Source organism: Nematolebias whitei, chromosome 12 (genome assembly GCF_014905685.2).
Source record: "Nematolebias whitei isolate Nwh7 chromosome 12, NemWhi1, whole genome shotgun sequence".
NCBI classification, from domain to species: domain Eukaryota; kingdom Metazoa; phylum Chordata; class Actinopteri; order Cyprinodontiformes; family Rivulidae; genus Nematolebias; species Nematolebias whitei.
In genome coordinates, this window is record NC_056509.1 from 30115961 (window position 1) to 30141702 (window position 25742).

General features: G+C 39.2%; 2 protein-coding genes across 2 annotated transcripts in view; one reads left to right on the top strand and one right to left on the bottom strand.

The window, feature by feature from the left end:
• The window catches only part of LOC119418514 (WD repeat-containing protein 26), a 368230-nt gene that overhangs the window by 155657 nt on the left and 186831 nt on the right, over nt 1–25742 (top strand). The window lies entirely within an intron of this gene.
• Nucleotides 1–25742, bottom strand: part of itsn2a (intersectin 2a) — a 59723-nt gene that overhangs the window by 5711 nt on the left and 28270 nt on the right. The window contains exons 17-33 of the mRNA XM_037685816.1: nt 23071–23151; nt 22514–22653; nt 22022–22418; nt 20006–20175; nt 19761–19821; nt 16023–16243; nt 15899–15939; nt 15618–15784; nt 15313–15346; nt 15065–15189; nt 14389–14485; nt 12553–12744; nt 5991–6112; nt 3321–3427; nt 1284–1467; nt 1096–1194; nt 847–1014 (exon numbers count right to left, since the gene is read on the bottom strand). Of these exons, the coding sequence (XP_037541744.1) occupies nt 847–1014; nt 1096–1194; nt 1284–1467; nt 3321–3427; nt 5991–6112; nt 12553–12744; nt 14389–14485; nt 15065–15189; nt 15313–15346; nt 15618–15784; nt 15899–15939; nt 16023–16243; nt 19761–19821; nt 20006–20175; nt 22022–22418; nt 22514–22653; nt 23071–23151 (2406 nt within the window). The remainder of the gene's footprint in view (nt 1–846; nt 1015–1095; nt 1195–1283; nt 1468–3320; nt 3428–5990; nt 6113–12552; nt 12745–14388; nt 14486–15064; nt 15190–15312; nt 15347–15617; nt 15785–15898; nt 15940–16022; nt 16244–19760; nt 19822–20005; nt 20176–22021; nt 22419–22513; nt 22654–23070; nt 23152–25742) is intronic.

Sequence of the window (25742 nt, forward strand, 5' to 3'; positions counted from 1 at the left end):
GCTGCTGATTTGTTTCATGTTGCTGCAGATCTGTTTCGTGTTGCTGCAGATCTCTTTCATGTTGCTGCTGATCTGTTTCAAGTTGCTGCTGATCTGTTTCATGTTGCTGCAGATCTCTTTCATGTTGCTGCTGATCTGTTTCATGTTGCTGCAGATCTGTTTCGTGTTGCTGCAGATCTGTTTCCTGTTGCTGCTGATCTGTTTCGTGTTGCTGCAGATCTGTTTCATGTTGCTGTGTTCATGCGTGCTCATCTGTTCACTCAGACTCATGTTCGTGCTGCTGTTAGGTGTATTGTTTCTATACTACTAGTGCTTATTGTATTTTTAGTTAACATTTTTCTTAGTTCATATCTTAGATCTTATTACTGTTTTTCTTTTACATTATATTGTTGGATGTAACTGGGACCTGGTGTACACGATTTAGTTCCACCACATGTACCACATGTGGTGCGAATGACAAATAAAAACCTTGAATCCCTTGAAAGCTCAGAAAAAAAGATTTAAAGTATTTGGAGTTTAGGTAATTGAACTGACAACAGTATTGTCTTATCACACATTCTGATACAACCATCAAAACTGTACAGACCAGCAGTGATAAAGTTGATATTTCAGTCAACTTTTTTTTTTATATGTCAGTGTTTCGCTGGAAAAATAGCGCTGCTGTTACAAGAAGCACATCGACACCAGGGGTAATGCCTGTAACAGCTCTGTTCTGCTCACAGATATGCTCAGGCATGGAAGATGTGATTATTTAGAATAAAATGTCAATAACTGGTTGACTGATCCATCAATCTGCCCCTTCTTCAAGTACTGTATATAAACTGCCATTTATATCTGAGTGTTCACCTCTATAGGGCCCTCACACTGGATGTGGTTCTGGATCCATTCCAGCCGGTCCGAGTTCTCCTTCTCTCTGACTCCCTCGTTGACCTGAAGGCACAGCTCCTCGGCCCGCTCCAGAGCTACTCGCAGGGGCTCACGGTCTGCGTGGCCTTCTGCTGTGTGCTCCAAGATCTGAGCAACAGGAAGAGCAGGACAAGTGATTAGTGTAAGCATAAGAAGTGGCAGAAAAGTGCGAAAACATCTTTAACGAACATTCTTGATGAGCAGAGGGTAGCGAGTGATTCTCTGCATGGGCTTCAGGAGGAAGCTGGACAGTGGCATTCCTTTGCAGCGGTAGTTAGTGGCAATCTTCTGCTCAGAAAGAAGAAAACAGGGAGAAAACTTATTTTTACTACACCTCTCATGAGTTCTCTCAACAAATTAAAGGGTTTTTTTTGTACCTTTAGGAAGTCTTTAAAGTCAGGTTGGTTGTGGGTTTTGCTCTGCAGCAAGGCAGCGGCGTTGAGCTGGCAGGAGCAGAAGCGAATGTACGGCTGCATGTGAGCGAGCTCCGAGGCCAACAGGTCTCCGATCAGCTGGACGGGCATGTTCTCCCCTCCGATCTGTTTACGCACACGCAGCGCCCTGAGACACACAAACAATGAAGACGTTAGAGGAACTTGTGTTGTGTTCAAAACTTCCAGATATTGTTAATCCATACTGTAGACAGGGACAGTATGGACACTTTTTTTAAATCCTCTGCTTGTTCTTTTTCCTCTTTTCTGAGGACGCACTGCACAGTAAGCTGTCACAGTCAGGGACAGGAAGTGGATAGAAATGAGAAAAAGTGTACTGAAAGAAAAAACAACTTTGAAGAAAGCATGAAGAACCGCTATTCCAAATCACTTTAAAAGGTTATACAAAAGTCTGGCCGCCCGGAGATCAAAATACAAAAATATTAGAGTACCGTACTTGCCGCCTTATAAGACGCTTCAGTCCAAATATGTCTAATAAAGTGACCCCCCCCCCCCATAAATACGTTGCTTCGCTGTATAAGTCTATTATGCGTCACCGCTGACCACCCTGAAATGTGGGCCGGTGTTGTGCCAAAAATCAATTGGCTGCCAAATGGTGGCCGCGGGAGCGTGCACGGGACAACTTTAACAAGAATTTAACTAAATTAACACATAAAAATAATTAATTGTTTGCTTGAAATTATAGTAAATGTGTGTCTCAGTTGAACTTTTCCTTAATAAATGCACTTCGATGGTCAAATCAGCTGCATTTCTCTTGGGCGTTGCGGCAAAATGCAGCTGATTTGACGTTTGCTCCAGGAGTTCCAGAGTGAGACGAAGGTGGCTTGGTATGGCAAGCCAAGTGTCTCATTAATAGCCACATTTACCTATTAATGAGACACTTGGCTTGCCATATTACTGGAGGGCCCTCTAGTGGCTGAAAATTGTAGTGTTCAATATTTTCCATGTCAGAATGAATGAAATCATCAGAGCTCAGCCAAAAATTGGATTATAAATATGGGAAAAAAAAACAAAAAAACATATATTAGTTGCTTTGGTGTATAAGTTGCAAGACGCAAATTTCTGCAAAAGGTTCGACTTATACGGCGAAAAATACGGTAATTTAAAAATATATGCTTAGTAACAACAAAGTCCATGCTTACTACTTTTCAAATAGTTGCTCAACTACATAAAATAATTTCTGTAAGTCTTGCAACATTCTAGAAAGAAACTTAAAGTACAGCAGCTTAGTGTTTTATATGCATGTTGCATGTGCCATAACCAGAAACACCAACCAGAATGACAGCTAATAAACCCCACTGTTTCAGTGGTTTTGTACGTTTTTAAACAAAAAAGACTGAATATTCCTAATCTTTTTTACTTTGTACATACAGTAAATACATAACACAGGAAATGAGGATTCAAGATTATTTGGAGTTGGTTTAACATTTCTGGTGCTGCTGGACTTTAAAGATGACCCACCATGAGAGCTTCTTTTTTTTTGAGTGCTGGAGCTAAAAATGCTTTCCTGAGAGACTAAAAGTTTCTCTGCCTGAATGTTAATAATCTAAACTATTTTTGACAAGACATATGACCAGCAGCTCAACCCCCAAATCCTGGTCTGTTTGGGGATTATTTATACTTTGGCACAAAATCATATAAAATACGATTTTTTTAAATGTGCATGATAAGAATTTCACAAACCAATTAAAGTATTTTCACCAACTCAGTATCATCTTTTCTAAATCACATTATATTGGTATGATTCATGTAATAGAAGGACCATTTTTGTTAAAAAAAAAAAAGTGTGTGTTATTAGCGTTTAATTGTTGAAATGTATTTCCTCTGCAACCATCTGTTGACCCTACAATGATGGACCACTTTGGAACCAGAACTACGGAATAAACTGAACAGGATGCAGAAAGTTTCACTCAAGAAAAGCAATCTGCAGAATATAATATATTAATAAAAATGTGAATGTACTTGAGCAGCTTGGTGTTGCACATAATCAACTCCCTCCAGTTAACAAAGATGGCTGTCATCTCAGCTTCTGTCAGACGACCGGACTCAGACATGGGCTTGTAGAACACCTGGGCATCCAAACAAACAAACAAAACAACAATGTTATCAACAACAACAACAACAAAAAACAAGTTAAAACTACATAAAGTATTTAAAGAATGTGTTGTGAATGACTTTTAGCTATTTCCAAACAGAATTTTACATTTTGAAATTGACCGAGTTAAAACCATTTTTGTGTTACTACGGTCATTTAACTATGGCGGCCATCTTGAACTCGGTTGACTCCATTGTTATGGAGTTTTAGATGTACAGCCAGTGGTTAAGTTCTGAGTGTTACATTAAAATTTGTCCAGTGCTTCATCAAATATTTTGCTGACAGACAAACATGGTGGACTTTAACAGTTTTAACAAAGCTCAGTTAGCAGTCAGTCAATGTTTGATGACTCAGCTTCCACTAAACTACATTTGAGCTTGGTTTCTGTGTAACTGAATGACTTGTGGCCATTTCTGTGTTTTATGGTCAGTTGGCTGTGGTGGCCATTTTTAATTGGGATGCCTTCAAAGATTATTTACATGTAGGTGCATCTCAAAAAATTAGAATATCGTGAAAAAGTTCACATTTTTTGTCAATCATGTCAGAAAATGAAACTTATTTTTTATACAGCTTCATTACACATAGAGCAAAAATATTTCAAGCCTTTATTGTAAGTTTGGTGATTATCGCTTACACATAATGAAAAACCAAAATTCAGTCTCAGAAAATGAGAATATTGTGAAGAGGTTCTCCTGGTGTCACACCCTAATCAGCTGATTAACTTCTAGACATGAGCTACAAATGTCTCATTCCTCAAGTCAAGCCACTCCTGAACCAGAGAGAACATCAGAAGCGTCTTACCTGCTGAGGACAAAAAGAACTGGACTATTGCTCTGTGGTCCAATGTCCTCTTTTCAGATGAAAGTAAACTTTTCATATCATTTAGAAATCAAGGTCCCAGAGTCTAATATATATAATATATGTTCCAGTTTCTGAAATGATTGACAAAAAAATGAACTTTTTCCACAACATTCTAATGTTTTAAATGCACCTGTGCATCATGATCTGTGTTTTTGGTTAGTTTTGTTTAAGTCTTTCTGGTGAGGTTTATTTGTATTCTGTAAGTGCGTTTAGTTACTTGTGTTTTCATTTTCCCTGTGTGCCATCATTTCATCTCCCCTCACTTAGTTGTTTAGTTTGTCAGTGTTTTTTCTTAGTCAGCCTGCCACTCTCGCCTGTTCCCACTCTGCAATCATTTAGCTGTCTCCAGTACCTCAAGTACCAGTACCTTTGTCTCCAACAAAGTTCAGTCAGCTCATCTGGACATTTGTTTTTTTGTTGAGACGTTTTGTCCATCATCCAAAGGACTTAATCTGTCCAACAAACTCAGTCCCACAAGTAGCACACTCACAAAGTGCATCAACCAATTTGCTGGTGATAAGAGGATTTCTGGGACCTGCCCTCTCCCCCGTTGGCTCCTCTGAGACCGCCATACCCAAAGTGGTTCCTTGGACTGATGAAGTCCTTTGGATGAGTTGTCCGGCCGCAGCAACAAGGAGCTTGGCAGACTGCTGGCCATCGCTCTAGGAGGAGTTCTGCCCGGCATTCGGGCGGCCCTACAGCCCAGGGGAACCAAGAGGCCAGCCGGGTCTGGGTGGACAGATCGGACGGCTTCTGCAGCCAGTTTCTTAGGATCCACTGTGGGATGAACCTTTACAAGAGATCCTTCCTACTTACAGCTATCAGTATCTATAACATCTCTTAATGAAATGAGGGTAACGAGATACAACAACAAATAATTTCCCTTTGGGATTAATAAAGTATTTTTGAATTGAATTGAATGAAGGACAAAATATCTCAACAAAAAAAGAAACTGTCCAGATGACCTGACTGAACTTTGATGGGTTTTCTACCTGGATTATTGAGCATGAACTTTGATGTTTTGAACCACTTTGGCTATGGCTGCCTCAGAGGAGTCGACGGGGGAGAGGGAGGACCCCAGAAACCATCTTATCACCAGCAAACTGGTTGGTCCACTATGTGGGTGTGCTACTTGTGGGACTCAGTTTGTTGCTGCTCCTCAGACTGATGAAGTCCTTTGGGTGACGGACGAAACGTCTCAACAAAAAAGAAACCGTCCAGATGACCTGACTGAATGTTGTTGGATGTTTTACCTGGATTATTGTGCATGAACTTTGAGATATCCAGTCTGTTTTCATCTCTATGTTAGCACTTTATTGTTGGTTTCCATGCCTCAGTTCCGGTCGTTCCCATGTGTTAAGTCATCGTTCCTCCTGAGACGCTGTAAGATTTTCCCGCCATGTCAGCATTATTTTTTTTTCATAGTAAATTAGTGAAAGTTATTATTTTGAGTTTTTTATAGTGAGTCTGCATTCTGGGTTTCGTCCTACTATCGACTGTGATATCTACTTTCTGAAAGTTTCATAAAAATTTGTCCAGTGGTTCATAGAATATTTTGCTAACACTGCATAAACACATATAAAACATAATCAGTGTTTTGCAGTAATAAGCACTAGTATTACTCCCAGCCCTTCAAAAACACAATGGCAACTTGTTTGTCAATTCTCAGTTTTTACCTCCAGCACCAGCTCCAGATCCTCCACGTAGGTCTCCTCGGTCTGGATGAGCTCATGGATGTAGCCCTGTCGCTTCCTCTCCTGAGGGGTCATCGTGTCCAGAGTCATCAGGTCCGCACACCCTGCGGCGCACATGCAAACACATGCACGGCAAACACGAGCACAAACACTTTCCTGTTCATTCCCAGGCATGACATTTAAAACCACTCCACGCCGAACATGTCAAAAATCTGACTTTATTATCAGTTCTTGTATGTTTATTTACAGTCAATGCACAGAGTGAGGCACGTTGTAGTCGCAGTGCGGGAACGTAACACAGCAAGCGATGCTAACCACGCTGCTACCACGAGGGCTGAGTTAAAAGAAAAAAAAAAAAAGCACCTTTATGTTTAAATGGTTGCATAGGTGAAGTGAGAGAGCAGTGGAAGACTCAGCTGGTAGTTCAAGTTCAAACTTGGCAAATAAGTGGATGTAAATAGCAGCGTGACGTTCTTTTCTCTAGAGCTACTCTGTTGGTTTGGAACATCGAAAACCTTTTTTTTTTTTTTTTTGCTGGTGACTTTAACAGCTCAGTACAGACTTAACGTTATACATACAAATTGAATGACAAAAATCACAATCTGTTAGTCTGAGTTCAAGCAGTGAGATAGCGAGCGTTGATGGACGATGAGGCGTCTACTTGGTCCGTTTTTGCAAGATTAATGTTGTTAGTGCAAGAATGAGTAACCCTGTTCAAATACTGCCATCACATTTATTCACAGCATTAGAAAACTAAATGACTCCTGTCTTAGATTATGTTTTACTCAACGCCTTGTGACTAATATTTATATTTCCTTTTACAGATAAGCCCAAAATGATTCGTAACAAAGCCAAATGTTGACTTATGGATCGTTTTTTTTTTGGACTAAGGTTTCGTTTGACTAGGAATGACATAAAAAGTAACGAGCAACTGTGAGAACTTGTCAAAGAAGGAGTTAAAATATTTAAGTATTTTTCCATGTATTTTTGTGAAATAGTTAAAAACTTTGCATACTATCCTGTCTTTAGTTTTTTTTTTCCACAGATTCTGGTCTAAAATCCTAAAATATTAATCATATCAAAAATATTTTGAGGAGTTGAATTTATTTTTAGGGATGATTTACCATCTGGGTGACTTTTCTCTGAGTTGAAACTCTAAACATGGATGCTCTTTGCAAAGTCGTTGTGTTCGGTTTAAAGGCCTTGTCAGGATCTATGTTGGTCTTTGAGTGGTTCTTGTTTTGGTTTTCTCTGTGAGTCTGTTTTACTTGTGTCACCAGCTTCCTCAGTGTTTCTCCCCTCATGTTGTCAGCTCCTGCTCCTCTCAGCTTCACCTGTTCCCAGTCACCCCAGGTGCTCATCGTTGTGTCTCTTTAAGTTCAGTGTCATCGTGTTTCCTCCCTGTCCATGGATTGTGCTTCCTCAGCATCATGCTCTGTTCCTCTGTGCTCCTTTAGTTTGTAAGTTTTGCTGCCACGGCAGCCTTTGATTTATATTGATTTAATAAATACACTAGTTTCTTGCCACTTTGGGGTTCATTTTTCGCAGACTCACTCTATCGCGGTTTTTCAAAATAAGATTGGACATGACACACAATTGGTTGATTGATGGATGAGCCACACGATCGGCATGAAATTTTTATTTAAGATAAATTATTTAAAATTATTTAGCACCTCCTGCATCTGTGTGCAGCCCACACTGCAGGATAAGCTTCCTACTGCAGCTGATCAGCTGTTCTCCATGCAAAGCGGAGAAGTGGGCGTGGCCAAGAATGCTTGCAGATGGCTGAGAGCAGTGGAGGCAGGGAGCTGAAATCATGACATGCTATGTGCTCTTTTAGAGCATTTAGAGTTTAGAAACATTGTTTAGAATATTGCAAGAGTGTGGGAAGGGTTTAAAACTACTTGTACTACCATTCCTACTTGACGGTTTTTCACTTATTGCGGGGCTTCAGGGTACGGATCCCCCGTGATAAACAAGGAACTACTGTATTTTCATTGTTTTTACCCTCGAGTTCCCCATGTCTGTCTGCACATGGGTTCAACTCTCAACCCATAGCTTGATAGGTCTTTACTTAACAAAAAGCTTGTCTAGTCTTTGAATTTTTGAACTGAATTGTTAAGAGCAAAGACTAAACTAAAGACTAATAACAGATTAAATTATTAACAAGAAAGCAGACCCTAACAGCTGAAGTAACAATGCACAGATCAGTTTTCTAGGCTGGGTTTGATTTCTATAAAACTCTGAACTTTTGATTCTGATTTTTGCTCAAATAACTAAAATCACCCCCCTTTGTATACAATTTGCGTCTATTATTGAAGCCGATCAAGTTTAAGTCGTGCAATTCAGATCACAGGACGATTAACTGGCGCATCCCTTAAACCAGTGTCTCACTGGGCTGCGACTGTAGGCAACAAATTGCGAACAGTATTCTCAAATGTCTTGAAACGTTTGTGGAGGTTCTCTGTTTCTTTACACAACTCACAGGGCCTTGCTCTCTGAAATGTTCAACGTTTCATAAAAATAGTCCAGACTCGCTGCGAGCATCTGGAACTTGTCTCAGCCTTTCTCCATTTAGAAGTAGGTAAATCAGATAGTGTGCGAAATGTGAGACAACTTTAGTGGGAGGGTGATCTCTGAAACCAAATTGTGACTGAGCGGAGACAAAAAGAGTAATAAATCACGATCGTTAGACATATCTTCACACATGATTAGGATACTTTATGAAGAAGTTGCAACAAAACATTTTTTGCAGGATTGTTGCATAGTTGCCAACAGTCAGCCCAGGGAGATGCAGACTTACCATATTTTTCAGAATACAAGGCACACTTAAAATCCTTTAATTTTCTCAAAAACCAACAGTGAGCCTCATAATCCAGTGCACCTTATGTATTAATTCTGGTTGTGCTTACTGACCTCGAACTGATTTTATGTGGTACACGTCGCTCCAAAATCTGTCAAATTGAACTTATTTTGCTTAATGCGCCTTATAGTCCAAAAACTACGGTAACCTGAAAGTTGTAACAGAAGAATGATATGAAACCTCAATATGTGCAAGATGTGCTTGACTGATCTTATATGTTTTGGTTAAAAAAGTTTGTATAAGCAACTTTGTATAAAAAAAAAAAAAAAGAGTTTGTAATCTATTGCTGCAAGTTTCAGCACAGGTTTTAGCATTTTTATCAACATTTTTAACACATTTTACCACTTGTTTATGTCATTTCCAGGGACTAAAATTTTAATGTTAAAAAATTAAAATCAAGATTTGGCTTTTGGAAGAATTATTGTAGACTCATCTGTCTTTAGCAGAAACTGTTCCATAATTTTATGTGAAAAGTACAAAACCTTCAATAACTCACATCTAGCTGCCTCCCTCCCTCGGTTAGTTAGTTAAAGACACACCAAGGGACACACAGAACAAGAAGGAGAACAAGGAGGAGTGAATAATACCAGCAGAAAGGTAAAAAGGAGCAGGACAGAGTCAAAACAAAAAAGACAGATTGTAACAGAGGAGCAAAGAACACCACAGTCCCAAACAAGTCAAGTGGAAAGTGCGGAGCTGGGCTGTTCTGGCTGGCGGCTGGACTTCCTGTTGCCACAGGGCTACTCGCTCAGACACAAGGGGTGAGACAGAAGAGGAGGAGGAAGAGGAGCAGAGAGGAAAGCCAGCATTACTGTCCTACAAAGGAAAAAAAACAAAGGATGAAGTGGAGGAGCAGAGGGGGGAAGATGAGTGAAATGGAAGAAAGAGGGAGAGACAGCAGACGTTAATACAGGACTCTTACATGCAGGCGCATTAATAATGCATTTCTGGACATGTGAATGTTATTAATTACAACAGCTGGAGCAGTTCTGCATGAAAGCACAGAACTGAACCTACAGACAATGAATGACGTCCATCAGAACGTGCTCATTAAACTGAACATTTCTTTAGTGAGCGTGGCATCGAGTTCCGCGTAATGAAATGTCCACTCTGTTCATTCATGTTAACAAGAAACCTGCTGCTGTGAGCGAAAACACACGAGCTGTGAGCACTCGCCCAAACACAAACCGCCTGTGTGAGAAATGAAGGACTGCACAGTGAATACAGGACGCAAGTAAAATCAACTCTCGCGCTCATTTTCCAAAGCTGTGATTGAAATAGCACACCGATTTTTATAAAGCTGGAATGTTGTTTAAAATGTACGTTAAACAAAATGCAATCATTCAAAATGGAACGCAGTAAACACATCGAGTGGTTAAACTAAGAAACTGTACCTCTTTTAGGAAAAAATGAGGCAACTCTGAGATACCAGCTGCTAAGTGTTGTCCCAGTTTTGATCTCATGTAGGATTCTAGCTGTTCTGGGCCTGTTTTGCCTTACTTCTGTTTCATGACGCATCAAATGTTAGTTGGTGAGAGGTCTGGACTACAGGCAGGCCAGGTCAGCACTTGGACTCTTCTAATACAAAGCCATGCTGCTGTAATGGATGCAGAATGTCTTGCTGAAATATGTACGGCCTTTCCAGACAAATACATCATCTGGATGGGAGCATATATTGTTACAAAACTGGTATATACTTTTTTTGCGTTAATGATGTCTATCCAGATATGTAAACTGTCCATGCCAGAGGCACTAATGCACCCCCATATCATCAGTGAGGCTGACTGTTGAACTGTTTGTTGATAACAGACTCCTCTTAAGTACAGAGGATGTGGCGTCTGTGGTTTCCAAAAATAATTTCAAATTTTGATTAGTTTGACCACAGAACAGATTTCCACTTTGCCTCAGTCCATTTTAAATGAGCTTTAGCTCAGGGAAGATGGCGTTTCTGGATAGTGTTCACATATGGCTTTTTTAAATGAGAGAATTAACCAGAATGACACGGCTAACTGTTTACAGACACAGATGTGTGGAGGTGTTTCTGAGCCGCTGCAGTGACGTCTGTCAAAGAATCAGACCTGTCTTTAGTGCAGTGAGGCCCTGAAGATCCCGGCCATCCAATATTGAATTGTGGCCTTGTCTTTTGCACTTTGCTTCAGATTGTTTAAATCTTTTGGTGATTGATATAAACTGTAGATGACTGCATTTTCAGTCTTCCCAATTTGCAGTTGAAAATACACATTTAGATACATTTTTTTCATATCTTTATTTCTGAGAAATTCAGCCTCCCTAAAATGCTCTATTTACACCCATCCAGTGCCATTTAATACAGTGGCCCTGAGGTGTAAATGAACATTTGAAAAAAAAAAAAAAAAAACAACAGAATTGCATTAAGCCAAAGCGGAAGTGGCCAAAGTGGAAGTGGCCGAAGCGGAAGTGCCTGGAATCACATTTGAAAAAACTAAATTACATTAAGCAAAACTGGAAGTGGTGGGTTTTTTCAAATTTTTTTCAAATGTAATTCTGTTTTTTTCCAACGTGATTGTGCCCACTTCCGCTTTGGCTACTTCTGCTTTGGCTACTTCCACTTTGGCTACTTCCACTTTGGCTTAATGTAATTCCGTTTTATCAAATGTAATTCTGTTTTTTCAAACGTGATTCTGGCCACTTCCGCTTTGGCCACTTCCGCTTTGGCTTAATGTAATTCTGTTTTATCAAATGTAATTCTGTTCTTTCCAATGTTGTTCATTTACACCTCAGGGCCACCATATTTTAACCTAATTCAATGCTAAATGTTTTTCTAGTTGTTATTTGTACCACTTATATTTTTACAGCCTTTTGTTGCCCCTGCTTCAAATGTTTTGAGACGCGTTTCTGTCATAAAATTCAAAATCACCTCATTAAAAAAAGTTCTTTTAAAAACATCTGATATGTTTACTATGTTCCATTATTAATAAAATATGGGTTTAATGGATTTGCAAATCATTGCATTTTGTTTTGCATGCTACACTATGTATTTTTGATTTGTCAACTTTTAAAGGAAAAGTTTGGGAAAAAATACTTTTATGAGTGCAAATTAAATCTAATCAAGATACTAGAGAAAAATTTGGGTCAATAATTTAACACATCAATAAAAATGATTGACACTTTTATCTACACTTTGACAAAAAAAAAGTATAAAACTAAATAAATCAAACTATTCCTTCAAATGTTTTTAAATGATCAGTTCATTCAGAAATGCAAAAAGTCTTATTCGTTTAGTGAGCAGGGATCAGAGGAATTTTTACATTTTAAATTAGAAGCTGTCATCTGTTGCAGCAGGTGTTGCTGAAAAATGCATAAAATCAAGCCTTTTATGTGTACTGAAAATGTGTTCACCATTTCCCCCTGAGACTGACAGAACGAGGAACTCACCATCAGCTTTACCAAGTTCTGACATGGGTAATGAATTTATTGTACCTGGAGTGAACCAACGTAACCGTTAGGAGGACAAAACATATGTTTCCACACCTTATAAACACATTTCATGTCTTTCTGTGGATATGTGTAACACTCCCACAGTAATTCCAGCTGCTTGTGTAAATTATTACTTTTCTCTCAAACGGTGAGACGGAAAAGGAATATCTCTGGAGAAATGTGGTCAGCGTTAAAAACAACCAAAAAGGTCGAGTGTTTACTCACATTGCTGGCTGGGGTCTGATTCTGTTGTCATCTTGATGTAATTGGTGGGCAGCAGGCCCGTGACCCCGTTGGTTTCCCCTTTCCACCAGTCGGGGTTGGTCTTGTCCAGGATGTTGATGAGCTGACCCTTGGAGAAGCTCAGCTCATCCTGATTGGCAGCAGTGTAGTCGTACATTGCGATAACTTGGCAAACTAAGAATTCAAGACAAACATTGTGGGTAAAGAGTCTGTCGGTTCTGAGAAGGATGTTGGTAAATACAGCTAAATACCATCTCTTAGCCAGCTAACACACTACATTCAAAATGAAACAAGCTAAATTTTACCTTTGCTCCACATTAAATATACACCATGCCAAAAATTGTGAGAATTACACTAAAGATAAAGATATATATTTTTTATTTTTATGTTCATTTATTCCAAATTAGTAACCTTCTGATGCTGGAAGCACCAGCATATTTGACGAAAATTGTTTTCATAAAGTACCGTATTTTTCGGACTATATAGCACACTTAAAATCCTTTAATTTTTTCAAAAATCAACAGTGAGCCTTATAATTCAGTGCACCTTATAGTCTGAAAAATATGGTAGTTAAATGTTGTGTAAAAGAGTAATGCATTGATTGGCAAATTCAACACATCTTCTTAATGTTTAATTGAAAAGACAGCAAAGAAGCATGTTTGAATATATTAAAATATATATAGTAATTTGATAGCGGCAACATGTTTTAAAAAGGCTTGGACAGGAAATAATAAAGACTGGGACTGTGCTCGTAAAAAGAAAAAAAAAACATAATATCAAACAATACGAAGCACGTCTTTGAGATATTTTAGAAAATTTTGTAAAATATTGCATAAACAGATACTGATGTTTTTGTCTTTGTAAAGTTTGGCAAGTTTATCATGTAGGAAACATGCGTGAAGAAATCTGTGCACACAAGAGACAAGATTAAAAGCTAGATAACACTTACACACACACACACACACACACAGACATATACACACACTACAAAAAAGGACATTCATAAAATGTAACATGAAACATATTCTGAAGAAGAAAATTTGAAGAAATTAACAAAAAGCAGCGAGGATGCAAATGTCTTCAAGCCAACCTCATAAAAACTAACGGTGCCAGTGCTTCTGCAGCTCAGGTAGACATTACATTATGGTTTAGTAGAACAAAAACAAAATCATTGTCCAGATATATATTTTTGAATATCTGGACATGGACACCATTGAACTCAGCAATCCAAGAAGAAAGAAGCAGATAAAGATAATGGATGGATGGACTGATTGATGGATGGATGGATTGATTGATGGATGGATGGCTGGTAGTGCTGGCACCGTCCTCCATTTTCAAAATGCATTACCCGTTACTCTTCCAGAACTTGCAGCTCAGTAAATGGCCATCCCAACAGTCAAACCCATCTGTTCTCTGATTGGATAGTTCAATGTGTGATTGACATGACATTGACCAATCAGCCGAGAGGAAACAAGTCCAGTCATAACTCATGCTTGCAAGTTGCAAGTAAAATTTTACACAGTTTTTTGCTTTGTATCTGTAAACAGACCTTAACAAAAAAATTAACTTATATTTTGTGTACGGTAATTATTTTATACACATACAAATCTTTTTTACACGCACACATTCCTATGTACACATGCTCAAAGCAGAAATTATCAGCCATTTTATTTTACAAGGTTATGAACTTTAATTCACAACTATTCAATAGAACATCATACTGTATATACGACTGGAATTTGAGCCCATACTCTGACTAATAACTCCACACTGATCAGCAGCGGCAGGATGTTGTGTTCAGGGTGTGTCAGTCGTCACCTGGCAGAGGGGAGGGAGACGACTTGCTGCTGGACGGGCCCAGGAGCTTCACATGAGACGAATGAAACCAACCTTTCTGACGCTTTTTACCCCGAACCTGGGGAAGATTAAATAAAAGCATGCAGTGATTAAAAAAAAAGATGCTTCAGTTCTAAATACTGAATAGAATATTTAATTATTAGTCAGAGCTTTGAAACAACAAGTGTAAAATCAACTAAAAGACAGAGATGTTTACAAGAAGTAAAACAATAAATATTCAGATTTAACTGCAGCAGGAGCTGTTTCTACTTTAACAAACCACCTAATGATTGAGATGATTTTTGTGTAAATCACTTGTTTAATTAATATTTCATGGCAACAGTTAATAAAAATACATGCTGGCTGATTACTTTTGCTTACAGACAGTATGGGTGTGCAACTAAAAACATCTGTGCTGCAAGCCACAGTGAGACTGATGTGAAGCCAACACAGAAAAGAAGGAACTGATGGAAAGTGGGGCAAATATTTTTAGTTTTGAGCTCTTTGTTCAGGTTTTCTCGTGTGTTTTATTTTGTCCTTTAGGCAATGGTCATAATTCAGTCAAAAGTAAAATGTAGAATCAGTTAATTATTTATGTTGTCACATTAAAAAAAAAAAAAAACAGAGGCAGCTTTAAACCTAGTCTCTTGTGTCTGACCTGCAGTTCTCCGAGCCACCAGCCAGTGGAGTTCTTGGCCCTGACCACGATCAGTTGTCCTGGAGACAGATGCAGCTGATGCACCGTGGGGGCCTCGGTGGTGGTGACGGCCTGAGCAAGCTCTGCTAACCCAAAAAGAACCAGAACCTCAATGAATTTAGATCACTCAGAGGGCATAACTCTAGAGAACATCAGATTTCATAATCAGATTGGGACCGTCTCTGTTTGTGTTGGCTGCGTTTCCTCACCAGGTTTCTTGCTTGAAACTCCAGGTCTTGACCCCTAAGTTTTAGTGATGGTAAATAAAAACAAGAAACAACAAATGAATTTAAAAATGTTTTTTCATATTTAAGGAAATATGCCATTCATATTATTTTCTACACTTACTTAGCTTCCAAATAATAAAAAAAGAACCCTTAAGGCTTCGTTTACTAGCGTCATTTGGATATATTTTGCATTTTAACGTACAGTTTTTAAATAATTCGTTATAAAAAAAGCTGCAAATTTGGCTTTATTTTATACCAAAACAACTAGCCGTGATGATAAGTCTTACCTCTGGCTCCACAGGCCGGACATAGTTGGAGGGAAACACTCCTGTCTGGTCACCAATGCATCCGCGCCACCACTCTCCTTCTCTCTCCGTCACCATGACAACATCCCCCTCGACAAATGTCAAGTCGCCCGTCTCTGGGCTCTCGTATGTGTACAAGGCCACGTACTCTGGTTAAGACAGACAGAAGGTCTCAGACTGTTTTGAAGTGTGTAAGTGAAGGCATCGCTCAAAGAGCTGCTCCAGGTTTAACATCAACTGGATTTAAAATAAACTGAACCAACCTTCCAGCTGAGCAGAGTCAGATGAGTCCAGCACATCCAGGCTACAATGAGAACAACAGTTTTAAATTCAAGAATCAGCTCAAGTTTTACATTGTAATGATGTGTTTATTAATAATCTTCATACTCTGAGTTTCCAGCAGGCTCCAAAGTGACGTAACTTTTGGGGAACCATCCCTGCGTTCCGTTCAGCTGTCCAAACCACCAGTCGTCCCTCTGTTGCAGCACACTGATGATGTCACCTTGCGAGAAGCTCAGCAAGGTGCCGCTCGCGTCAGAGGAAGGACAAAGGTTGTTTTCTGAGGTGGTGGACCATGAAGAGACAGCCCGAGCGAGCAGAGCGATCGACTGGGCGACAAGGAAAAAGCCACGATGAGTGACGTAAAAACAATTTGACCAAAAACATCAACTGCTAGGATTTTTATTATATGCATGTTTGTGTGACCCACTAAAAGGCAGAGCGAGACGAACACCCAGCATTAAAAATACATAAATATATACAGATTTGTTGCTGTTTAGGATGTGTTTTTTTATTATTTATTTAAAGATCTCCATTAATCTTTACCATAATAGAGACTATTCTTCCTGAGGTCCACACCCACAAGCATTACGATACACAAATGTTATTGTAATGTCATGACAACTCAAAATCTCACAAATAATAAAAAAAAATCCAAGAGACACAAGAACAAGTTGATACAATCATTTAAAAAAAATTGTCAAAAAAAGAGAAGAAAAAATAAACAGTTTGCATTTCATTCATAGATTGACAAACTCGTTCAGTTTAATAATATTTTTATTATGTATTATAGATAATTTAAGGTTCTTTTAAAAACTATCATCATCACCAATCTCAGTTATTTCAGAAGGCCACAGTATGAATGTCTCTGTATAAAGCTGTTTGTCTGAAGGCATTAGTTCTAGTCTGGTAATAAAACCATGTCTTATAGAGGTGGGTAATAACTGTGAGGAAAGGACAAAACGTTGATGTAAAATCCACATTTTGTGTAAAAAGAAAGGAAGGCTGTAAACTTGTCTGTCACTAACCTTCATCCATGACAGGCTTTGCTGCATAAAGTTGATATTATTTCTAAAATGACAGCCAAGTGCTATTCTTGCAGCTTTATATTGAACTTTCTGCAGTTTATCCAGATCTTTTTTTGAAGCATTAGACACGACTAAAGACTGTAAGACTAATTTTCTTATTTCAGGAGACATAAAATGATCGTTGCACCGAATTATTGAAATGTTAGTCACAATCTTATGTTGGATCATGAAAATATTTGATCTATTATAACTCCTTTAACTTGTTCTATTGATTGGCCATTTAAATAAATATGCAACATTTGAGTTAGTCTGACAGAATGTTTAGAGCCCGACACCATTCACTTTGTCTTTGACACATTCAGTTTTAACCTGTTCTCTGTCACACACACACTGCGTGTGTGTAATGATATCAGCTGCAGCAAACCTACCTCAACATAACCCATTTTTTCTGTACCAATGATGATTAACCCTATGAAAGTTCTCTGTGAATTGAGACTTTATTGTGGTGGAGGAGTTTGTGTGACTGAACGATTTTAGGATCTATGCTGTGGGGGTCTCCCAAGGCAGATTGGTGCTAGGTGACAGGCCAGAGAAAGAGCGATTTACGATACTTGCTTGGACAGAAGACAGCAAGGAGCTCTAGGTCCCGTACCCTGATGGGGGTTACTGGAGCCAGGCCTGGAGGAGGGGTTTGTCAATGAGTGCCTGATGCCTCCACCCATGGGGCCCAATCAGGCTCAGTCTGAATGAACTACATAGGGTTGCCTTCCTTTGGGCTCACCACTTGCAGGGGGGTGGGGGGGCAGATGGATTGGCTAACTGGTGTGGGCATTCCTATAACCCCCTAGCTTGGCAACTGTGCATTGGTGTTTTCCTCAGTAGATGAGAGAGTATTGTCAAGGGTATTTAGGTAAAGGTTTATGGATGTTTTTCACTGCTAATGCTGATGTTACCATGTGTATGAGGTCAGAGAGTTCATTTTCTCTCTCCGAGAAAAGCCTGCAATCTGACGCAGTCTGGAGGAGGAGTTGAAAAGTGTGCACTGTATTGTAAAAAAAAAAAAAAAAACAACATTTCCTGCACTTTGTCCGGTGCAGATCTTCACAACCAGGGCTTAAAAAAACTCTCTTTCAAAATCAGAAAATCTTCTCATCCCCCTTAACAACTCCCTGCTCTCCCCCTCGCCTCAGGTCAAGAGTCTTGATGTCATCCTCGACACCACTCTCTCCTTCACTTCACACATCAACAACGTCACTCGGTCTGCCTATTTCCATCTCAGAAATATTAACCGTCTCTGCCCTTCTCTCACACCCCGCTCCACAGCTATCCTTGTTCACAGTCTTGTGACTTCTCGGATTGACTACTGCAACTCCCTTCTTTATGGCCTCCCCAACAAATCTCTCCAGAAGCTACAATTGGTCCAGAACTCAGCTGCCCGTGTCTTCACTCAGACCTCCTCCTATAACCACATCACTCCAGTCCTGCAGCAGCTCCACTGGCTCCCGGTTAAATCACGCATAGTCTTCAAAATTCTTCTTCTCACTTTTAAAGCTATCCACAACCTTTCCCCTCCGTACCTATCTGACCTCCTACACATCTCCATCCCCTTTCGCTCTCTCAGATCCTCCTCTTCACTACACCTCCTTGTACCCTCTGCCCGCCTCTCCACCATGGGGAGCAGGGCCTTCACCTGCTCTGCTCCTCATCTCTGGAACTCTCTACCCCCTGACTTAAGAAACACCACCTCTCTTTCTATATTCAAGACTGCTCTGAAAACACATCTCTTTAGACTCGCTTATCCTTAACTTTGCTGTATGTATTTTATATTCTTTACGCATTTTATATTCTGTATGTATTGTATATTCTTTACGCATTTTATATTCTGTATGTATTTTATATTCTTTATGTATTTTATATTCTTTATTCCTGTTGATCTTTGTTCTTACTGTAAAGTGTCCTTGGGTGTCATGAAAGGCGCTTTTTAAATAAAATGATTATTATTATTATTATTATTATTAAATGAGACATCTGTGTAAGTCAGAGTGAACTCTGCCCTTGCAAGTAAACTGGGTTATAAAAATCTTCTCCTGTCTTTGTGTGTGACTCCTTTTAAGTAAATAGATAATGAAAGGATACTTTTATCCAACAGGTATCTTCCCTGTGCCTTTGGGTGGGGGTATGTGCTCTGACTGTTGTTTATGCCCATGTGCTGAATGGAAGTACCCATCTATCTTGGAGTCCTTAGCAGGGCTACTGGAAGGTGCCCTGCTGGGGACTCCTTCGTTCTGTTGGGGGACTTGCTCACATCGGTAGCAACTGTGTGATCTAGAGGAGTATGATTAGGAGGAACCCTGATCTGAACCCAAGCTGTGTTCTGTTATTGGACTTCTGTGATAGTCGAGGTTTGTCCATCACAAACACCATGTTCGAACATAAGGGTGTCCATAAGTGCACATGGCAGCTGGACGTCCTAGGTCGTAGATCAATGATAGACTCAGTCATGTCAACTGATCTGCAGCCGTATGTTGTAGATGCACAGGTGAAGTGAGGAACTGAGCTGTCAACTGTTTACCCAAATGTGTAGTAAGGGTTTGCTGAAAATATCTGGTGACATTTTCCCCCCTGTTTTGCACAACATAAAAATAAAGGAGGCTCAGGGTCATATCACTGTTTTTCCTAAGAATTATGGTAAATCTATAACTTGACATTGTAAGAAACAGTGTTTCTGTAATATCACTAATCAGTTTACTGAAAAATTACCCAGTTAGGAAAACTTTCTGAATGGAACTAAACAATAACTCAGTGAAGCCTAGCTCACCTGTGAAGGGTCTGAAAAAACAGACACTCTGTTGTCACCTGCTCCTTCCTCACCTGGGTGTCTGATTAAAACAAGAGGGACAGATTAGAAAAGTGAAGACTAGAAGAAGAAGGAGAAAAATACATTTGAAAATAATTGCAAATCAGAAAGAATAAAACAGAAATCTCTGTGGTTCACTGACTTTTAGATACAAGAGGAATAAAAACATTTTAAAAAGCACCAACCCAGTCTTTAATGTCTGTTACCTTATCTTTAATGTAGGGGGCAGACGGGACATTTTTCCAGGTGATGACTGAGCCGTCTCTGAGGTGGCCGGTGAGGGACATTTCTCTGCGTAACTCTGGGGGAACCAGCCCCTGTTTCCACGGTAACTCCCACATAACCAACCAGGCTCTCCGACAGTGTGCTCATCCACCTGCATCATGGGAAACAAACACATTACTCCAGGTTAATCACGCCTAACAAGGTGATGATCAGAGGATAAACATGTTGCTTCCCCTTTAAAATAATCACCTGGACTAATTAGGAATAACTGCTGTCACGCCAGAGCAACATCAACTAATTACTGGGTTTAGATGCACAGATATGTCATAGTGATTACTCATCCAGTCAGCTTCAGCTGTAAGTGTCATGAGCTGCAGCAATTCAGTTTATTTATATATATATTATATAGCGCTATATTTTATATAGCACCAAGTCACAACAGAAGTCATCTCAGGGCACTGAACAAAAGCATTAACATATGTAAGAAAATAAAAAATACATTTCTAATCCCACACATGATCATGTAATTAAGTGTATGTAAACGTAAACGATCTTTTGTTCCTATTAATATAATTAAATATGTAAATATATTTCCAAAGACAGTAACTTGAAGATGAGACTTTTTTTAAAGGATCATAAAACATTGATGTTTTATTTCTTCTAACTTCAACCGACAGTTCATAATTTATTTAAAAATTGCACCTGATATGAGAAATGAAGGTTAAAGGGAACGTTCAGACGAGTCATCAAAGTGAGTTTCTGAGTAAAGTTTATGAACAACAACATTTTACCCGTTGTAGATAGCTCTTTGAGTGACCTCACTTTGCAGAATATATTTTAGTTTTTATCTGTTGCCAAACAGAACAGGCCGTAATATTTGTGGCTGTGTCTGACTGTGTTCCTGTGGCTTTAGGAAACAGGAAAGTATCTTGTGAATGAGGAAATGTTTTTCATTGAACTCCTAGAAACTAAATATTGAATGTACATCTCCAATTGATTTTGTACTACTAGTGCTTAGCGTATTTTTAGTTTAACATTTGTCTTAGTCCATATCTTAGATCTTATTACTGTTTTTATTTGCAATTTATACTTTTGTTGGATGTAATTGGGACCCTGTGTACACAATTTTGTTCCACCACATGTACCACATGTATGACAAATAAAGAAACTTTGACTTTGATTTTCAAAGTCCCCCCAATTCATTAAAGCCACCACAGCTAATCAACCTTAGTCAACACAAAAATGGCTTTAGCTTTGTCAATTTTATACATACTGTGCTACAATTAGGAGTGGTAGTATCTGAGAGTTATTCCAAACACAAACTCTGAGTCCTTTTGCATGTGTTAAAAGCCTGCTTCTGAGATTCCAACAGGAGGATGGCTTGAAACACAGCAGTGAAGGCTACTTATGGGACAGATCTGATTGGCAGGCTGCAGACTGATGAAGTCTTCCGGATGGAAGACGAAACATTTCTCCCTTAAAGAAACTGGTCCAGATGACATGATTTAACCTTTTTTGTTGTTATCTACCTGGATGATTGAGCCTACAAACCTTTTTTCTGTGTTATCTTGTGAGAACTGTGAGAACTCACAATATTGCACACAATTGTGCATTTCAGCTTTTACAAGGTTTTCATCAAAATGGCTTTAAATCCATGTCTTCTCAGCCAAAATTGGTTACAGTTAAAATCTCTGGCACGACAAGCATAGGGCATGTTACGTTTTTATTTTGATTGATTGATGAGCTCACAGCTAGTCCAAGTTAGGCCCAGACCAAACTGGATTGCTGTGGTCTTTCAGTAACTCCAACTCTCCTTCCCATAAAGGTCCACTCTAAAAGTTCTGAACTATTGCTTTAAACTGAGATGCATGAAAATGAAAACTTCTAGAGGTTAAAAAGCAAATTCAAACTTAAGTTTGACTTTAAAATGATTTAAGGAACGTTGCAGTGCACTGTTGAGCATGGAGGTGGGAGCATCATGGTTTGGCTGATCGTACCTCTATTAGCCCGTCTGCGTCTATACTCAGCTCATCTGCGTTGCGGGCTACAAAGGAGTATAGAGCTCTGTATGGAGTTAGCTGCTGTCCTCCTCTTTCCTGCTCTTCTTTCCTCCTCTGCAGCTCCTTGTCCTCTTCTTTGATTATCCTCTCCTCCTCCAGCTCCTTTTTCTTCTTCTCCTCCTCTTCCTTCTCCTCTCTCCTTCTTCTCTCCTCTTCCTGTGCTTTCTCCTGAGCAGCTTGGAGGCGAGCTTTCGCCTGCCTCTCCTCTTCTTCCCTCTGCTTGGCCCGCTGCTCCTCCAGGATCCTCCTCTGTCGTGCTTCCTCCTCCTCCCTCTCCTTTTTTTCTTGTTCCCTCCGCTCCTGCTCTCTCCTCTCCTGCTCCAGCTTCGCCTGTCTGTGATGGAGACGATTTATCAAAACCATCTTCAGAGTGAGAAAGACGCAGTGAAGCAGAAATATTCTTCGGCAGGTCACAGAAAGACAACTCACCTGGCTGCCTCCTCTTCTTCCCTCCTCTTCCTTTCTCTCTCCTCCTCCCTGCGCCTTTGCAGCTCCCTCAGTTTATCCTCTTTGACTCTGTGCAGGTCGTCCAGGACAGCCTGCTGCATCACCTGCTTCTCCCTCAGCTCCTGATGAGAACGTGCAAGGCAAAGAACCCATGAAGACTTCTCTTTAGCTAGCAATAATAAGACATTTCAACATCTTTATTGTTGATAAACTCATGACAGACATGCAAACAGACGTCCAATTGCAGACTGATAGAAACATGCAGGCATATTGTATGATTTTTCTTGTCTTTCTGGAACAAAACTGGAGCAGGTTCAACATTTTGTGTGTGTATGTTTTACCCTCAGGGAGCATCCTGTTTACACAGAAAATACAAGCTCGAACAAATCCCACGGAGAGAAACAACCACAGCACTGCACAAACCAGAGCTCTGTTTAATATTCATAAAGTTGTGGCGCATTTAAATAGGAAAAAAAAAGATTGAACATGAGAGGTGAAACAATATAACAGCGGGGGGTAAAAAAAGGGGGAGGGACAACCTTGATGAGAAGGAAGAGCTGGCTGAGGCAGGCCAGCAGGGAGAGAAGGCCTCGCAGGACACAGTCATCCATATCCCCAAGCTATGACCAAAAAACCAAAATAAAACACACACGTTGTGTTGAAGGAGAAGAGATGAGGTGGACACAAGGTGCAGGTGAAAAAGATGTGTAGTAAAGGTGGGAAAATGTGTTAAATAAACAGAAAAATGATCAACAGCATCACATGAAAAAGAAATAAATGCACAAACAGGGAGAATAAAAGTGAAAATAGAAGAAAGTCCAGGTATTGCAGCGAAGAAGACAAAGAGAAGAAAAAGAAAAATGTGGGTTAAAACTTCTAAAAGCAGTTAAAAACTAATAATTGAAATAAGCAACAAAAAAGAGATGCATTTTGTTTTCTTTGTGAAAGAACATGACATACTTCGGCTCCTTGTTCACTAATTTGTACATCTAAAAATTTGTAAAAATGGCAAGAACTCGTGGTTTTCTTTCATGTGAAAACTGATGACAGCAACTTAAATATTCATCCTTTAGCACACTCCCTGTTTGGTTCTGCTTCATACGAAGTCAAGTTGTAAGACAAATGAGAACAAGTGTCAAAACAAGACAAAACTCAATAAAACAAATACAAAGAGTTTTTATCACATTCAAATATTTAATCGTGTAAGTTACACTATTTTACAAACACATATATGCTTAACTGAAAAAGAGAAGTCAAAACTAATGTTAACCAAGTACAGTAGTCCCTCGTTTATCACGGGGGATCCGTACCCTGAAGCCCCGCTCGCTATAAGTGAAAAACTGCAAAGTAGGAATAATAGTACAAGTACCGTACTTTTCACAGTATAAATCATTAATAATGATTGTAATTGTAAATTAGCATGCCCTGCGTTTTTTTCCCCCATATTTAAAACCCAATTTTTGGCTGAGATCTGACAATTTCATTCATTCTGACATGGAAAATATTGAACACTACCATTTTCAGCTGCTAGAGGGTGCTCAACTAATATGGCAAGCTAAGTGTCTCATTAATAGGTAAAAGCGGCTATTAATGAGACATTTGGCTTGCCACAGTCACCACCTTGGTCTTGTTGTGGAACTCCTGGAACAAACATCAAATCAGCTGCATTTCACTATGCTGCCCAGGTGAAATGCAGCTGATTTGACTATTAAAGTGCATTTATTAAGGAAAAGTTAGACTGAGACACACCTTTGCTATAATTTCGAGCGAACAAATAATTGTTTTTAAATGTTAATCTTTAAAGTCCCCCTGTACATGCTCCCGCGGCCACCATTTGGCAGCCATTCAATTTTTGGCACAACATCAGCCCACATTTCCGTGTCGTCAGCGGTGACGCATATTAGAAGCAACTTATACGGTGAAGCGACGTATTTATGTTTTTTCCACTTTATTAGACATATTTGAACTGATGCGACTTATGCAGCGGCGCAATGTGTATATTTGTATGTATGTATAAAGGCATTCTAAACCCTTCCCACGCACTTGCAATATTCGAAACAATGCTTCTAAACTCTAAACGCTATAAAAGAACACAGAATGTCAAGATTTCAGCTCTGTGCCTCCGCTGCTCTCTGCCATCTGCTGGTGCTCTTGGCCACGCCCACTTCTCCGCTGCAGACCAGAGATCGTGACACGCTGCATGAAGAAGCTTTTTCTGCAGCTGTGGGCTGCAAACAGGTGCTAAATAATTTTAAATAATTTATTTTAAATAAAATATCCATGCCGATCTTGCGGCTCATCCATCAATAAGCCAATTGTGTGTCATGTCCAATCTTACTTTGAAAAACTGCGATGAGCGAGTATGTGAAAAACGAAGTAGTGAGAGACTACTGTACATGCTTTTGTTGCAGTTATAGGTACGATTTTATAAAAAAGGTATGTCTATAAAGGGTTAATTAATGCCTTTGCACTGAAATATCTGAGTTTGTAAACACTGTAAATAGCATTAATAAGTGTATTAGTCACAAGATACTGTTTATATGTTGAAGCAGGATCCTTTTAGACAAGCAATAAGTCAGCATTGTTTATTTTAAACTAATGTGCTTTAAGTGCTTATTAATGTATTATTAAGTGTTTTCTGCTTAGTTAATAACCATTTCACTTTTTATTAGCCCTTTGAAAGGGGAAATGTCCCCATTTATTAAAACAAGCTCTTTAATTGTAGGATTGAGATGTTTTGGAACTTTTTCTTAGCAAAAAGTTGGAATATTTTCAAGAGCTCATGGTCTCTGAAGCACTTGATACAAGACCTATACAGGTGTTGGAATTACTTAAAAGTGCTTAAATTTAAATGTGGTGTTTTCAAGGTTTAGAAAGTGTTAATGATTTGCATAAAGTTCTTCAAAATGCATAACTTGCTGCTTTACTTCCTGACTAATCCCCTTTTATCGCTCATATCTATAACAGAAAATGTATTGACACTGAAGTAGATTTTTGAAAGATTGTTTTATATTCTGATGCATGCTCAATAATCCAGGTAGAAAAATCTAAAAAAGTTAAATCTGGTCCTCTGGACATTCAAAAAAACAAAAAAACAAAGCAAATCAACAAAAAAATGTAGAAACGTTTCGTCTGTCATCCGAGAGACTTCCTCAGTCTGAGGAGCTGTATTCAGCTCAGTCTCTTAAATAGCACCGTCTCAGGATGGATC